This window comes from Polypterus senegalus, chromosome 15 (assembly GCF_016835505.1).
Source record: "Polypterus senegalus isolate Bchr_013 chromosome 15, ASM1683550v1, whole genome shotgun sequence".
Lineage (NCBI taxonomy): Eukaryota > Metazoa > Chordata > Cladistia > Polypteriformes > Polypteridae > Polypterus > Polypterus senegalus.
In genome coordinates, this window is record NC_053168.1 from 100361423 (window position 1) to 100379576 (window position 18154).

At 37.5% G+C, this 18154-nt stretch overlaps 1 protein-coding gene and 1 long non-coding RNA gene across 2 annotated transcripts; both read left to right on the forward strand.

Moving 5' to 3' along the window:
* Positions 1 to 2506: 2506 nt before the first annotated feature.
* LOC120515793 (heat shock 70 kDa protein 12A-like) lies at positions 2507 to 17201 on the forward strand. Its single transcript, XM_039737104.1, has 4 exons — positions 2507 to 2885; positions 8163 to 8384; positions 13134 to 13305; positions 14696 to 17201. The coding sequence occupies exons 1-4, from the start codon at positions 2607 to 2609 to the stop codon at positions 15751 to 15753; spliced, it is 1731 nt and encodes a 576-aa protein (XP_039593038.1). The 5' UTR covers positions 2507 to 2606; the 3' UTR covers positions 15754 to 17201.
* On the forward strand, positions 8391 to 9556 carry LOC120515794. Its single transcript, XR_005630707.1, has 2 exons — positions 8391 to 8658; positions 9429 to 9556. It is a non-coding gene; the product is annotated as an uncharacterized LOC120515794 (long non-coding RNA).
* Positions 17202 to 18154: the final 953 nt, after the last annotated feature.

Sequence of the window (18154 nt, forward strand, 5' to 3'; positions counted from 1 at the left end):
TGTACCTGCGGCAATAGTACAGCTACCTGGGATTCAGCCATTGAGGCCCGCCCTGACGCACCCGCCAAGTCCATGTGCATTTTCTTAATCTCCCTTTCCTTTTCGTCTACCAAGCTGTCCAGACATCTAACTGCCGTTAGTAAAACCCACCCCCGCGTCTGAAAGCCCGTTATGGGTTCTTTTACAGACACCTGACATTTCTTAAGTGCGGCTAGTATATTCACTGGTGTTGGGGGGCCTAAACTTTGCCAATATTGTGCTAATCCCCCACGTCTCAATTCTCTAGTGCAGTCTTCCCATACCGTTTCCTCTCAGCCGAGAAGAGGTAAAGGAGCCGTGCCAGGGTTTTTATCCTTTTTCTTAGACATCTCTGATTTCTTTTTGCCTCACTCAATAGTTCAATATTTTACCAGATTCCCCAAAATCCTGCCGACTACGCCAAAATGTTTTGATTTGGGAAAATGGTTCAAGGGGTTCTTTAGAATAAGTAGGCAAAAATCAGAGAGAAGAGGTCCAATACTTCAATAAAATTTACTTATTCAATTATAACATAAAAATACATATGAATAGTATAATGCAGTAACAATAGGTTATAGAAATAAATATATATGCTTACAGTAATATATTTAAAGAGACAAACTTATACTTACAGTAACATACATCAAAAGAAACAAACTCATGCTTACAGTATATCAAAAGACACAAACTTATGCTTATAGTATATCAAAAGAAACAAAGCTATCATCCTAGACCAGTAGACTGAGGGAGCCCGCATGTCAGTCTTGTCAGAGGATCAACTCGTGCCTGGTCCCAAATACCAAACAGGTGTGCACATTCCCCACGATTGAGCTTTCAAAAAAATTGAGGGCGGAACCTTCCCTTATATACTAATTAGGTGTCCTTGCCCAAAAGCGGCTTACGTGGAAGCAGTGTATACAGAAGTGATCAGTTTCAGCATACACCGCCCACCCTCCATGGGACACGGGATTGTTTTTTCTTCTACTCGGCCTTGAGACTTGTGCCTAATACCAGAAGACACAGTAATATGCTTACATATGAAAAAAGCCTCTCGAAGTGAAAAACAACTCCTTACATAGCCTTGGCTGTATCTTTAGAACATTCCCGACTGTTTCTCCCAAAACATTAGCAATGCAGCTGGGTTTCGCGCTGAAGCGACCAATGCCCATCTGCTCTCCTGATCCCCCTCTTTATTTCACCTTTGCTTTTTACAGAGAAAAATCCTTCCATTACAATGATGGATGGATTAAAAGCCAGAAGTCTGTATGACCATCAACATCAAGTGACTCCGTGAAAACCCTAACTACAAAGAGGACTATTTCATTTATGTTCGGTAGAATGCCCGTGGCCTGGAACCCCTGCAGATTCTTTTTTTTTCTCCAACCGTCTGGAGTTTTTTTTCTGTTTTTTCTGTCTACCCTGGCCATCGGACCTTACTCCTTTACTATGTTAACTAATGTTGTCTTATTTTAAGTTCTTATTTTGTCTTTTATTTTTATTTTCTTCATTATGTAAAGCACTTTGAGCTACTTTTTGTATGAAAATGTGCTATATAAATAAATGTTGTTGTTGTTGTTGAAGACTTGAGATTGAGCGCTCTTTAAAGTAACGCAGAGGAATAGGAGTGACCCTGTTGTACACTGTTGGACTGACTGTGTCGTTTGATTAGGAATCCTATGGATGCCGAGGATTTGACAATAGGAACCCAAACCTGGGATTAATTGGATGACTGTACCTGTCGGCAGGTGTCTCCTCATGCAGGTCCTGATGGGATATGATAACGAGACATAAGATCTAAGAGAGAGGCATTGGTGCTCATGTCTGTTTTTAGAAGAACCCTTTCTGAGATTTCAACCTCATTTTACTTGTATACTTTATTTTAATTTTCATGTTCCACTTTGATATTATGCATTTATTTATTTATTCAAGATCTTTTTTGCACTGCATGGTTTGGACAATGTTTGGTTTTAAATAAAACTACTTCAACCACTGAGAACCAAATCCTTGCTGACTGTGTGAGTCCTAATTTGTGGGGCTCACCCTTGGTTACATTGTCAGCAGCTCCGAGTTCAAGAGGCTCTCAGAAGCAACAGAGAGCTTGAAGCCAACCTGCACCATCACAAGTAGATGTGGATTAACCCTGCAATGAATGGCACTTCTCCCAGCTTCGTTCCTACCGTGTATTTAATGCTGCAGAAACAGATTGAGACTTTTTTCAGCCTTGTACCATAAATGATGGTCTGAAAGACAGGTGAATGGGTGACTTAAATCATATATCTAGTTTTTCTAAGGAAGTCTCCATTTCGCACTTTATGTGAATTTGTTTTAGAAATAAAAACAGTGTTAGATGATGATTGAGCTATTCAGTAAAACCAGTTTAAACTGCATGGATGATTATACTTTGTTTTCCATGGCAGGGCAGGATTTTAAAATATGTTCCCACCCTCAGAAATATTGAACAACAAACACGGAAATGAGACTGGTAAAACTTGACAGATTCATAGTAGAGAAATCTCAGAGCCAAGCTAAGTTACTGAACAACCTTTTCCAGTCCTTTGTATCTTCATTAGTGAAGCAAAGTTCAAAAAATGGCAGACTCTTTTTTTGTCATTGCTATAGATTTTGGGACAGCGTATAGCGGCTACTGCTACAGTGTGAAGGCAGACGCAAGTGACATGAGAAATCCTTTCTGGGGCAAGGAGTATGGATTGAGGTTTTCCAAAACTCCAACTTGTGTTCTTTTTAATGAAAACAAAGAGTTTGAGAAATTTGGTTTTGATGCTGTGATGGCTTACAAAAATATGTCTTCCAAAGAAGCTTTACGCCACTATTTCTTTGAGAACTTCAAGATGGAACTATACAATAAGGTAATCACACCAAGACTTGTACCTTATAAAATACTCTACTATAGGTTTCACTCTTACATCTAATTTTTTTCTCTGCTCTCTAGTGATCGTTCTCACAGGAGAAGAAGCTTGGGAATACTAGTTGGAATTGGCTCTAACCTTATTGACCACCTTAGCTTAAACCGCCTAGAGTCAGAAATACTGAAGATATCACAGGTCACAAAAACAGTGAAATTTGCTTATGTTCATTTTTTCCACAAAAATTTTAAATTTGCCACCATCTAAGATGCAAGATAAACACTCCAGTAGGGGACAGGAAAGCAGTATGTTCTTGAGAGTTAAGTAAACACCAATAAACAGAATGAATAAATTGCAGCAGCTTGAAATTTGCAGTATTTGTTTTTAATCCCATATTCAGAAAAACAAAAATCTTTGAGTATATAAGGGATGAAAACCTGATTTGTGTTTTTTAGATCTTTAGGAGTAGCTTTAACAAAAACAAAAAGTAAAACAAGAAACAGGTTTACTGGCTCTGAGTTAGAATTTCTGATTCATTTCTTTAGGGCAATATCTAATCCAGCCAATCAGCTCTGCTGGCTTTGGGCTGCTCTATTATGATTTGGGCCAATTTGCTAATTTTCGTTAACTCTGATACATTTTTTCCTGTTTGCTTATTGTTCTTTGGAAGGATTTAATCACATTGAATATTATTATGTGAGTGCTTTGGTTATCATTTTATTTTAAGTATTTCATATTTCCATTTTGTGACTGGGTTAAAAAAATGTTCTTCACTGTTGCCATGCTCTGCCTCCTAGAAAGCACTATGCATCACATCATTGATAATTAGCTTTACATTCCTGTGCAGAATACAATGCCAGCCTAACATTTCAAAACCATAATTCAAACGACTTTAGTCAGTAAATGGCTTTTGAATTTTAATTTACAGCCACTTTTGTTTTGGCTTCTGTAATAGTCCTGTGCCAAATTTTTGAAACAGCTTCCTTTCAGGTTGTAGTATTGGTTTCAAATTAAGATTTTAGAAAGACGATCACCTTCATGTTATAGCACAGTTTGGAGACTAGATTTTAATGGCAGTTCCCCTTCACATTATACTACAGTATGTGTAAGCCCTTTGGTTGTCGACTCATCATTCTTGTTTTAGCATTAATCACAGTTCTACACTTCAGATTTAGCTATGGCTTCTCTGGTTATTCAGATTCATCCCTTGAACATTTTCAGTCTTTGCTCTCTAACTATATTATATCTTCTATTTTACAACTCATATCATTCCTCTTTTCAGCATTATTTATGGCTTTAGTGTCTTGGTTTTGGGGAAACTTAGTTAGTTAGTGACTCCTGAAAATTCTTATTTTGACCCCACTTAAGGTTTAGCTGTTCAGTTTGTAGCTGGATTTTAGACTATGACTCTAATTACCATTTCTCAAATGCACACATTTTCGGGTCCAGTTTACACCATTTTTGCAGTTGCCCACATATCCTTTTGCCAACAGACAATTCAGGGTGTTGGAGCTCCCATAGGGAACTTTTACTTGAAGATTAATCTTTGATGGCTCATGAGACTTAAAAGAGATATTAATTTATATTTCATTTAAGAATCAACTTTTCCATAGATGTTTCTTCTAAAATTCTTCAAGAGAAACAGCTTTAGACAAAAAGGAGATATGAAATCCAACTGAGGTAAAAAGATCACCATTGAGAATTTGGTTTGAAAAGCAGGTTAGGTTTTGTGAGATCTCTTTCTAATCTTGTTTTAACCTTTTTTAAAACTTCATAATTTTTTCATAATTTAAAGACAGATGTCTTTATCCAAGGTGACTTAGAACTTCTAAGATATGATCAGTTACATTTCAGCATATATTACTGAGCACACAATGCAAATACTTTCAGATTGCAGAAAAATGTCAAGACACGAGTTGGAAAATCTAAGTTTAATGTGTGATTTTGCTGAGATTTCCTGTGAAACTCAAAAGGAGACACTTATGAGAATATTGGTGTATTTTTTCTCAGGAGAAAAATCAGAGAAGCATGAGACAAAAGAAAATATCTCCATTTTATTTGTTTCTGATCTCATTGTTGTCTAGGTCAAACCAAAAAGATTTTAAGGAGAACTCTTTTATGGGCTGGAACAAAAAATAAACAGGTTGACTCTGTATGTGTTGTGATCCAGCAGATCCTCATTGAATACTCACAACTAGCAACATGTCTGTGTCGAATATGGGTGTATAACAATGCAATGTGGACAATGTTTTAAGTTTTACAAAACACCTTAGAATGACGCTAACAGTGGAAGGCACTATGTATAGACACTGCCACTACCCTTGCATTTTATTCCTTAAAAGTATTTGAGTAAAAATATCTTTTGTCATCTATACATTCATTTCTTTGGTTTGCAGTGGAACACAACAAAATATTAAAGGAACACTTTTTAATCAGAGTATAGCATCAAGTCAAAGAAACTTCTGGGCTATTGATCTTTCAGTTAAGTAGCAGAGGGGGTTGTTAATCAGTTTCAGCTGCTTTGGTGTTAATGAAATTAACAACAGATGCACTTGATGGACAACAATGAGACGACCCCCAAAACAGGAATGGATTAACAGGTGGAGGCCACTGACATTTTTCCCTCCTCATCTTTTCTGACTGACTAGTTTTGCATTTGGCAATGGTCAGTGTCACTACTGGTAGCATAAGGTGATACCTGGACACTAAAGAGATTGCACAGGTAGTCTAACTTCTCCAGGATGGCACCTCAATACAGTATGTGTCATTGCCAGAAGGTTTGCTGTGTCTCCCATCACAGTCTCAAGGGCATGGAGGAGATTCCAGGATACAGGAAGCCACTCTAGGAGAGCTGGACAGGGCCATAGATGGTCCTTAACTCATCAACAGGACCGATATCTGCTCCTTTGGGCAAGAAGGTACAAGATGAGCACTGCCAGAGCCCTACAAAATGACCTCCAGAAGGCCACTAGTGTGAATGTCTCTGACCAAACAATCAGAAACAGACTTCATGAGGGTGGCCTGAGGACCCAACGTCCTCTAGTGGGCCTTGTGCTCACTGCCGGGCACCCTGGAACTCGATTGCCATTTGCCATAGAATACCAGAACTGGCAGGTCCACCACTGGTGCCCTGTGCTTTTCACACATGACAGCACATGTGACTGACATGAAATGGTCTGGGGAAGCCGTGGAGAACGTTATGATGCCTGTAACATCGTTCAGCATGACCGGTTTGGTGGTTGGTCAGTGATGGTCTGGGGAAGCATATCCATGGAGGAATGCACAGATTTCTACAGGCTAGACAACAACACCTTGACTGTCATTAAGTATCAGGATGAAATCCTTGGACCCCATTGTCAGACCCTATGCTGGTGCAGTGGGTCCTAGGTTTCTCCTGGTGCACGACAATACCTGGCCTCATGTGGCTAGAGTATCCAGGTAGTTCCAGGAGGATGAAGGAATTGACACCATTGACTGGCCCCCACACTCACCTGAAGTAAATCCAATAGAACACCTCTGGGACATTATGTTTCGGTCCATTAGACACCGTCATGTTGCACCTCAGACTGTCCAGGAGCTCAGTGATGCCCTAGTCCAGATCTGGGAGGAAATCCCCAAGGACACAATCCGTTATTTCATTAGGAGCATGCCCCAAAATTGTCAGGCATACATACAAGCATGTGGGGGCCATACAAATTACTGAGTATGATTTTGAGTTGCCGCAATGAAATTTCAGCAAAATGGACTAGCCAACTGCATCATTTTTTCACTTTGATTTTCGTGGTGACTTTGAATTCAGCCCTCTATAGGCTGATAATTTTCATTTCCATCAAACTATGTGGCATCCTTTCGTTCCTAACACATTACCCATATCAGTATTGATTTTTTTTCCCATTGAGATCATATGTGTTTTAAAACTGTTCCTTTAATTTTTTTGAGCAGTTTGTTTTTTACAATGGCTGGGGTGCCTAGCCCCAGAGCCATCACACCACCCTAAAATAATACATTAGATTATAAATTAAAATCAGAGTTTTGGTTATGTTAAATGTGATCTTATTTTGTAATCTGTTGCGGAACATCACCAATGACACTGTAACAGTGACACTTAAATGGACTGCAAATCCCAGCAACCCTGTGAGTACTGCATAATTGGGCAGCTTCGAATGTTTTTTCATGAGAGTTGCTGGGTGAAACAAGATGACAGCGCTAGTTATAAATGTTAGCCATTAGAAGGTGACAGAATTGCAATCTGTGGTGACTTTTTGATTCATTGCTTTACTGCACAATTTAGATAACAATTACATCCATTGGATTACAGTTTTCTCTGGAAGTTCTTGACCTGTGCCTACTTTTTTCATGTGATTTCATCAGGATTGGAAAAACATCTTCATCTGGGGAGTGCTCCCAACTTCTGTAAATCTTCAATTATCTTGGAATCATGGTAGAACAAAACTTTACATAAGTTTCAGGAAATCATTCACAGGGGATTTCATTTCATAACCACACCACCATCATCTATATCAACAGTGTCATAAGTGTTTATCATTTATTATTTTGTGCTAAGCTTTTTTTTGTATTTGGAATAATAATCATATTTGTCATTTACTACCATAAATATACACACACATTTTTTATAATAAGTTACATTGCATTAAAAAATTACAGTTCACTAAAGAACATCTTAACTATGAATTTTGTCTGGGAGATGTCATACATATTTTTGTCAGCAGCCAGCCTCAGACATGTGACTTACTTGTGCATCTTGTTTAGTGCAGTAAACTTAGAATAAACAGTAATCATGGGCCCAAAAGGTACTTGTGAGTGTCCTGCAACCCTAAAAACATTTAATTGCAAGAGATAACTGTATGTCTTTTAGATTTTATTAATTCAGTAATTAAATATTCATAGTACTAAAATGATTGCACCTGCTTTTCAGAATATTGAGAGAGAGAGAGAAAGGTTAGGAGCATGTGCTAATACAGCGCATTGCCACATCCACCACATGACAATATTGAGGTCATTGTAAAATGTATACTATATTTACTATAGAAATTGAATTTGATAATTAAATCATCAATACATGTACATTGAAGAAAAAATGACAAACTTTGGAATTCACTTTGCTTCATTTTACACAAATGTTGACTTTCCAATTGAACCCATTAAACCCATCTGTGTTATTAAAGTATGACTGTTTCACACCACTTCTGACAATTAGCTGTACCCTCTTAGTGTTTCATTTTGTCATATTGTATTCAATTTTGTATTTTTGCATGTTAGGAACTCACGCCAGACTTAATGATCTCCACTAAGGATGGGAAGTTACTGCCAGCTCTTACAGTGTTCTCAGAAAGCCTGCGCTATCTTAAGAACCATGCCTTGGATGAGATTGAGAAAAATCTTTTCTGTAGGTTCACTGAGGAGGACATAACTTGGGTTTTGACTGTGCCTGCTGTATGGGGGCCTGAGGCAAAACAATTCATGAGACTGATAGCCAAAAAGGTAAGGTACCCTGAATTTTAAATACGTTTTAGTTGACATATCATGTTCTGAAGTTTAATTTTGCATGTTTTTAATAATCTTTGCTTTAGTACTTACTGTAACTATACTTGCTGATTTTAACCACAGAAAATCTTTAGTCCATTCAGGATATCCATCTGTCCAAGCCTTTATCCGACTCCTTTTTTCTAGATGAGGGTCATGGTGAACTGGTGTATATCCCAGCAACACTGGATTTAAGATAAGATCTGGTTATACAGGAAATGAAGTCTAATGAGTAAGGGCACTCTCACTTTAACAGGGCCAATTTAGAGTCGTATATTTACTTAATATTGAGGTACTTGTGATGTGCAAAAATATTAGAGCATCTGCAGGATGCTACATGGAAAACATATGCAGAGCTTGAACTTAAACATTAGAGTCAAGAACTTTGAGGGAGCATAATTAGCCACTGTTACACTGTATTGCTGTATATTATGGCAATACGATTTTCAATTAAATTCAAAGAAATTGTAATCCTGGCCATCGCTTACTTATACTGATGTGCTTTAAGCAAGTCAGAGTTGGCACCGTTGGCAATATGGAAAACCTAACTGACTGTGTAATGATTTTGAGATTGACAGTGCTTGTTAGACACATACTGTAATTAGTAGATAAGGCAAGAGGCTGGTGTACAAAAATAACAAAATTTACATGGCCAGCACATCTCTGCTTACAACCACTAAGTCTGATTTTTTTATTAGTATATAAAGCAACACTAACTGCCCAATAAATTTGCACAACCTTTGCCCATTCCTGAAGCTTTTAGTGTAGTTTTAAAATGTTGCTTCAATGTGTAACCGTGACTAAGCCACTTAATTTGCTTACACTGTAATTGCAAAATAAGTATTTCTAAACATTTGAATAAATCTTGATTTTGTAATTTGGGTTGGGTGAAGCTGACAGCTAAATGTACATTAATGTAAAATAATATTAATACTGTATATTCACTTTTTAATTGCATCTCTAAATGGGTTTCACTAGCAAGATTTTTTTCCCTCTTTCCAGAACAGCACAGCATCAGAGGACAGGTCAAGGAACAAAGGAAATCGTTTCCCCTGCCTATTATGTGTTCAAGGAACCTTCATTTTTTAACAACTCTCCAATGACCACTTGCTCTTCAAAAAAAAAAAAAACATTCACACAAACAGCACAGCTAAGTTTTATATAAATTATGCTAAGCTCTGCGTCCTTCAGATAAACAAATATAACCCCACTTGAAAATCACAATGCTTTCACACAACTTTGACTACAAAATACAAAGCTGAAATCAATTTCACATGAGAGAAAGAGAGCAGGAGAAAATGGCACATTGTGGGCTAAGGAAGCTGTGAGTAAAGACCACGGGGCTAAAAGGGGTTCTGCTCACTGTTTTCACAGACATGGCAGACCTGACAATCTATACAAATATTAAAATTAATTATTGTCTTTTTTATTTGTGTTGTATGAAGGTCCTTACACACATCCAAGATTGTAACATGCCATTGGAAAACCTTTGCAAAATGTCATCATTTTGGCAAGAGTCTGTCCTGACTGTTAACGCACCATTTTGTATTAAGAAAAATGCCACTTGATGTTTACAAATCCATAGAAATATTAAGATGGATGCACCGGCTACAACTCAAGTGTCATGCAGCTTACAACCAGAACAAATTTGTCCAGATCTGGTAAAGTGACAGTAGTGGGCAATGTTGGGTTGGATGTATCCTTTCATACAAACTACAGACTGCATATTCACTAAATAATAATTTCAATAGAGCATGCTTGTAGTTGTTCTATTTTCAAAAAATACATTTATCATAGGATGGCATGTGGTAATGCGCGGCCCCGCTCATTTTTAACAAATTTAAATTGAAGAAGCCTTGAAATTGAAGCAGTGGCATTTATACGGTTATAAGGAAGTGCGCATACCGTTTGTGTGTTGAGGGGGCTGTCTAGCGGGTGAGCGCTGTGAGGCGCAATGTGTCTGGCACACGTGGAGCCAGTATAATGGCCATTACGGGCTCCTCCACATGTGTTCATTTATACAGAGGCGTAGCTAGGGTTTTAAGCGCCCGGGGACTACTGAAGATTTCGCGTCCCCTCCTGTTTGCCAAAATGCAATGGGGAAGGGAATGGGAAATTTAAAAAAAATTTATTTAAAATAATACTATTTTAAGAAAAAAAATTCATACAAGTCTCCGAAAATGATAACGCCGCCTCGTATTCTTTAAAATCTAAATCCGTCATTAGTTTTTGTAAGAAAAAAATCGTTATCTGCATTTAAAAATGATTTTAAAGAAAGTATATAACAAATTATAAAGCAAAATAATTATATATTTATAAAAACTGCATTACTTGCAATTTATTCGTTAAGAAAATATGATGGGGAAACGTCTAGACTTCTGCAGCCATCTACATCTACCACAGTACAATCAATTTTCTATCAAACACATAAACACAAATCTCTTGGCACACAGAAATGGTGTTTTCAACAACTTAAGACAATGATACACTAATGTCTCATGTCAGTCGTGCGACCTGTTTAATAACGTCAAAAATGTTTCTGGGTGGGAGTCAAGCATGTTAGAATAGTGGAGGGGATAAATTATTGTCTGTTGGGTATATAGAACTAATACGTGCTTCGAAATCAGAAAGAGACAAAAAACAGGAAAAAGATATCCTCATACTGATGGAGTGATGGACTGAGTATGCGAATGTTTTGTATTTACTTTTTGGTGCGTTTAAGAATGGAAAACATTTCATTCTAAAATCTCTTAACATCAATTTGGCGCCCCCTGGATAGATGCCCCCACTTGCTTCGCCACTTAACACTCCGGTGTCCTCGCAGCCTGCCCAGTGCAGGCGGTTTAAAGTGCGGCGCGCCTAAAAGAGAAAGCCGGCATTTGTTTGAGTCAGAGATGGGGATCTCATAATGTTAACGAAACGATGTTACTTACTGGTGAGTCGGAAACGGGTATGCATGAGCTCAGCATAACCGTTGGCCGTCCCAGGGGGTCTACCCGCGCGCCATCCGGAGGGGTTCGGTTTTAAATACATAGTTGCTCGGGGCGTGGCGTGAACGTGCTAGCGTCTACCTGAATAGGTGCGTGAGGTAGACGTATTGGCAGATTGGCAGGACAATCATGCTGGTTATATTTAAGGAGTCACCAGCCAACAGAGGTCGTCAGTGGACCTAAAGGCGAGGTAGGTATGAGTATGCACTGCTGAGCTATTTGGAGGAGCAGTTATGATTTTGGCGGCTTTTGCATGTATTCTTTTGTGTGTACACACACACACACACACACACACACACACACACATATATATATATATATATATATATATATGAGAGATATTACTCCTAGTGATCATTGTGGTGGAGGTATATATTTACTTATTTGGTGCTAGGATAGTTTTTGATTTTGGGTTTAGTGCAATTTTTTTGTATATATACACACACTTGTTTTTGTGCATTTTTCTTTCCTGCTGGAGGAGCGTCTTGAGCCTGGGATAAAAGAAGACAAACTTCATTACTGGAGTGTGTGTGTAGTTTTTGTAGGAGTGCACTGTTTTTGTAAATACACTTTTTTTCCCTTTTTGTTTGTTTTTATTTTTGAAGAAGTGTCAGTGCTGAAGGACTGTGTCTCAAAGCCCACCTGACACTACTGCATTTTGGTTGTACAGCACAATAAACTTGCACCATTCACCCTTCAATTTTTTGTCTGTGTCTCATATCTCCACTGATCCTGTTCGGTTCATGAACTATCAGATGTCCAGAGTGTAGGCTGGGGCCATTTCCCACTACACAGGATATCACATGGCACGGTGGCGCAGTGGGTAGCACTGCTACCTCGCAGTTAGGAGACCTGGGTTCGCTTCCCGGGTCCTCCCTGCATGGAGTTAGCATGTTCTCCCCATGTCTGTGTGGGTTTCCTCCGGGTGCAACGGTTTCTGTCCATAGGTTAGGTGTGTGTGCGCGTGCCCTGCTCAAGGTTAGTTTCCTGCCTTGTGCCCTGTGTTGTCTGGGATTGGCTCCAGCAGACCCCTGTGACCATGTAGTTAGGATATAGCGGGTTGGATGATGGATGGATATTTGTCATAATTTGAATGGACCAAAGATTAACTGCCATCTATACTTTAAGAACCTATGGGCAAGAACCTTTCTTTGATAAGTGTTTATTATATCAGACTCTGCTGCTGCTTTGTTTTTGCTTTAATACAGTTGGTAACTTCCATAGGACTATAGCCAAACACACAAACGCAACTGCAACACGGAAATATAAAAAGCTTGTAACTGCCCTTTCTATTTTGGATATGAGAAAGAGGTCAATTCAGGAACAAGATTGTTTTCCCCACTTGTATATGGTAGTCCCTGTTCCAAGTTTAGATGAGGTTCTTCTCTCCATCCTTTCCTTACTCAACTTCCTTTTCATCTTTTCCCACTTCTATGTGGGGTTCATGTGCTTGATCAGCTTTCTCCATCTCTATCTATCTATCTATCTATCTATCTATCTATCTATCTATCTATCTATCTATCTATCTATCTATCTATCTATCTATCTATCTATCTATCTATCTATCTAATTTAAGGTTCTTCTCTGCCTTGCATTCAGCAATTGTTCAGAGACTTAGTTTTGGTGGACCTAAGCCCAAGAAAAATGTTTCTGATATGCAGAGATAATAGTTGATCAAATTAAATAATGGTAATTTACATTTTATTTTCTGTTGCAGTCTGGGCTTGTTAAAGTGCTGAATTCAGAAAGTCTGATACTTGCTCTTGAACCAGAAGCAGCTTCCTTGTGGTGCAAACAGTTGCCCAGTTCTGGGTTTATAGCAGAAAGAGGAGCTCATGAAATTCTTGAAACTCAGAAAGGAACAAAGTATATTGTTGTCGACTGTGGAGGTGCGAACATAAAATATATAGCAATGAATAACATTATAAATATCTTTTCAGCTTTTCAATGTTTACTGAATATTAATGTTCATAAGTAAAGAAGTCTTACCATTTTTATAGAAGAGGGCACTCGCCACAACCGTCTGGTAGAACATCTGCAGCATCTTATTGCAGATGTTGAAGGACGCCAACCTTCTAAGAAAGTATAGTCGGCTCTGACCTTTCTTACATAAAGCATCAGTATTGGCAGTCCATTCAAATTTACATCTGAACACAGTCAAGAAAATCCACCACCAGCTTATAATAATTTATTTTGCACGTCAGTCATATTGGAAGTCTGATTTATATAGATTGAACAGGACCGAGAAAGTACAGTCCCCTGCTGTGTCAGACCTGCAGTTCCCAAGACGCACATATTGGTGATGTCAGCTTGTCTCTAAGGAGCAGAGGTTGTATGGTGTTGAAGGCGCTAGAGAAGTCCAAAACATAATTCTTACAGCACCACTACCTCTGTCCAAGTGGGAGAGGGATCGGTGTAGCATAAGACCTCAGGTGGTCAGTCAATTATATCATCTTAACTAATAGTCAAGTTGTTCCATAATCTAATGAAGATTAAACTTGTCATGTTATCTATTTTATTCTATTTGTTCCACGTGTCTGTGACCTTTTATGTGAAGAAGTGCCTTTTGGCTTCCATCCCTTTAAAGTTCCACCAGTGTCCTTAAATACATAATTCGATATTATGCTGAAAGAACTTTGATGGATCAGCTTTACCCATGCTTCTGAAAATATTCAAGTAATTTTTCATGTTTCTAATTATCTTGTCCTGTTTAAGACTATAGAGGGGAGCCCCTTGGCCATTCCAGGCAGGACATTCCCTATAGTTCAGGGAAACACCAGATTGTATTTCTCTGTACAGCATCAACAGCTGTTATGTCTTTTGTACTGTAGTTACCAGAACAACTTCTTGAGTCCAAATGTGCATTATCCCTTGATTCATATTGTACTTAGCATTTTTATTTGTCATGTTAAACACTTCTACTCACACACACACACACACACATATATATATATATATATATATATATATATATATATATATATATATATATATATATATATATATATATATATATATATATATATCAGTTACAAAGTTTTCTTCTTATAGTTGGTGGTGCCAATATTTAATTTAAATAAAACATTTTACTGCCCTGTTACTACAGGTAAATATGACATATGTTTTACTATCTAAAGTTTAATATGTGAAAAAATAAGTCCAACAATATATCAATGTGATAATAGACTCATTTAGCTGAATAACTGAAGCAGTTCAATACATTTGTTTAGTAATGTTTTTTTTTTTGTTGTCTAAATGGTGTTTGTTCATCTCCTGTAGGTGGCACCATTGACATCACAGTGCATGAGGTTCTGGAAAATGGGTTCTTGAAGGAGCTTCAGAAAGCTTCAGGTAGAGGATGGGGAGGTTCCTTTGTGGATAATAATTTCAGAACATTTCTGCGTGAAGTGTTTGGAGAAGATGTGTGGGACGTATTTGAGAAGAATCATCCTTTATATGCACAGAGTATGATGTACAATTTTTCTATTCAAAAATGCACTGAGAATCATGCATACATTTTCTTTTCATGTGTATTAAGTTTAATAAAATTAGCAGAACAGAAGCAGGAAATTTCACATTTTTTTAAAGATATTGATGGAGTCTCTTGGTGTGATGGTAATATTAAAATGGCCCAAAGTAAGTTTGAAAGCTTTTTTGAGGATAAAATAACTCACATTATCAATGCAATCAAGGACATTATGGAAGAGCAAAAGAATCAGATTGACACCATTTTGCTCGTTGGAGGCTATGCTTCTTGCAAAATTTTGCGAGATGCTGTCCGAAGTACATTTAGGGAGCAGTGCAAAGTCCTCTGCCCTGTTGACTCCCATTTGGCCATTGCCAAGGGAGCTATTCTTTTTGGAAACAATCCTAAAATAATTATGTCAAGAGTCAGTAGCTTAACATATGGGCTGAGAATTTTGATCCCATTTGATCCTTCTATACATGATAAAGAAAAGATAACAGTTGATAAGGCAGGTGACACTATCTTCTGTAATGACATTTTCATGAAATTAGTGGAAAAGGGCCAATCGGTAAATATAAATGATGTGTGTGACTATGTCTTAAAACCATTATACGATGACCAACAAGAAATGCATTTTGCTTTTTTCAGTACAGAGCAAAAAGATCCTATGTATACAGATGAGCCAGGAATGAAGCAAATTGGATCATTTGTTGTACCAATGCCAGTTACTAAATTAGGCCGACAACGTAACGTTCGGTTGGATATTAAATTTGGCACTGCAGAAATAACAGCAACAGCAACTGATCTGTCCTCTAATGAGACTCAGAATATCATATTGGAATTTCTTACTGAATCAAAAGCAACAAATTAAAACATATTGATCCTTCATTACGGTTACAAAAATAATTTTGGTCATATTAATATTAGAACTTTTAAAGTCTCCATTTTATCACAAAAGAAAATTCATGATAATTTGTAGATAATATCCGGTTTAATGCAATGAAAGTAAAATTAGGGTGTACAGTAGTTTAGTAGCAAATGCTGTAACCTCTTGTGGCTGTTTCCCAGATTTTGAAGACATGCACATTAGGGTTAGGGTTATTCCTAGTCATAGACCTGCCATTTATGAGGAAATGTGAGTATGTACTAGGCTGAACTGGTTCCCTGTCCACTGACTCAAACACAATATTGCCAAGATTGGTTCTGGGACTTATGACTACAAACTGTATTTAAGCAGTTTTACGAAAAAATAATGGATAAAGAAATGAACTGATAAATATACAAATGAATTGAAAAGTAAATAAATACAAATGAATAAATACATGTATATATGAAACAGATGTAGGTAGAAGATAGTAGAACAAGTGTATTCATGAAGAAGTTCTAAGACCAGTATGGTTCTTAACTGTTAAGGTAATAAAAATGCTAATGGAGTTCTTTTGTTATGTGAAAAAGTAGTTTACTAAATCAATGGTTTTCCCAAAAACCCAAATATCACTTACAATAGGGTTCTCAAAACTAACTAAAAGATAGCTTTATAGAGAATAAAAATACAAGTTCCATTTGAGGTGAATGAATCATTGCTTGTTTTTTATGCCCACTATCGACCTACCAGCTCATATGGAGTTCATATTGCATAAGAAAAAGCTCTCTGAATTTATAACAAGATAAAAATATCACATTGGTTCATTATTTTCATTGTGTCTGCTTAGGAATTCCCTCAGGGTGACACCACTCTTCCTCTCCCAGTAACAGTGGAAGTCATAATAAACTTGGATTTTCAGATTCTTTAGCAGTCTGATATGCTATAAAGAACTCAGTCAGTCGATTGGCAGATCAGGTTGAAAACCAGAAAAGTGCCTCTTGAGCAACAGTAGGCTGTCTTTCAGCTTCACGACACATGCCCTTCTGGTTATACTTATTAAAAATACCAGGTCAGAATGTTAGATGGCCAAAGTCTCAAGTACAACATGGATCTAAGAAATTTTGTCTGATCTTCCTCTTAAAGTGCTGCTCTCTTTTCCTTAGCCGGTGAGTTTCTAGGGCATCACAAAGGAGTTTCTTTGATATCTTCCAAATGTAAACCAATTAGATATTCAAGTTTATGATCTTTATCTGTTGAGTCTTTGGAAATTTATTCTCATTAACTGCATATTTTGTATGTCAAATTGGGTTGTGCTAGATCTTTGTAACCCAAATATTTTTACTAAAGTGTTGATAGATTAATTTATTCACACTAGAAATTGTTTGTGTATATTCAAAGTGCTGTTTGTGTTCTCAATATATATTTTTAATAAACCTCAATTATCTAGAAATTCATTTTTGTCTACATATTTTACATAATTATGAACTTCTTTTACTCAGGCGTAGAAACACATGATGTCTCCTTCTGGCTGGAACATTGACAATACTACATATCTAATTAATTTGTTCTCAAGTAAGGTCCAGTGACAAGACATACAAGGAGTCTGTGGCGTTGTGGAGATTTTAGTCTTTAAAAATAATGTGCCTCTGGCACTGTGGGTTTGCTCAGTTTTGGAGATATGTGGTTGCACAGTATTTGGTGTGGAGACAAGCTGATCAACTGTTAACATGCAGGCGAGATCAGCTCAGCTGGTTCCATATTGGCACACAGTGGATCATAATTAGGACACCACAGCAACAGGAGTATAAAGGGAAGACTGAGGTAACTGAATTTGGGAGAAATATAGGAAGAGAAAGAAAATTATATTAAAAGAAATGGAAGAAAAAGAAGGAGAGGTGGAATCGGCCAGTGCTGCTATGGACAGGAGGCAAGCAAGCAGTTAGAAACAAAATCCCATGTTGGGCAAGTGGACGATCCTCACGGGGTAGAGCTGCTTCTACTGAATCCCAGGGTGTATAACTCACAGCTCCCTGTGGATGCCAAGGGTTAATGGTGGGAACATAAGCAAAATAAAGGGTTGACTGCAGTTGCCAGGGGACGTCTCCTCTCACTGACCTTGTACATGATATTTATAATATTTTCATATTTCAGTACTAAGTGTACTTATGTGTTCTGTTAATGAACTCTGAAAGATCCTCCAACCACAATACTCGATCTCTAGCATGTCAAATAATTTGTAGAGGATCTGTGCAAAACAGTTTTAAAACCTGGCAGGATCTAATTAATAAAATTTTAGAATAAGCATTTAAATTGAGTAAGCGCATTATCTTCCCCTTTTTATTCTATTTATTTACTTACTTATTTTTTTTCTACTAGTAAAGTTTTACTATGTTGGCCTAGCTCTCTT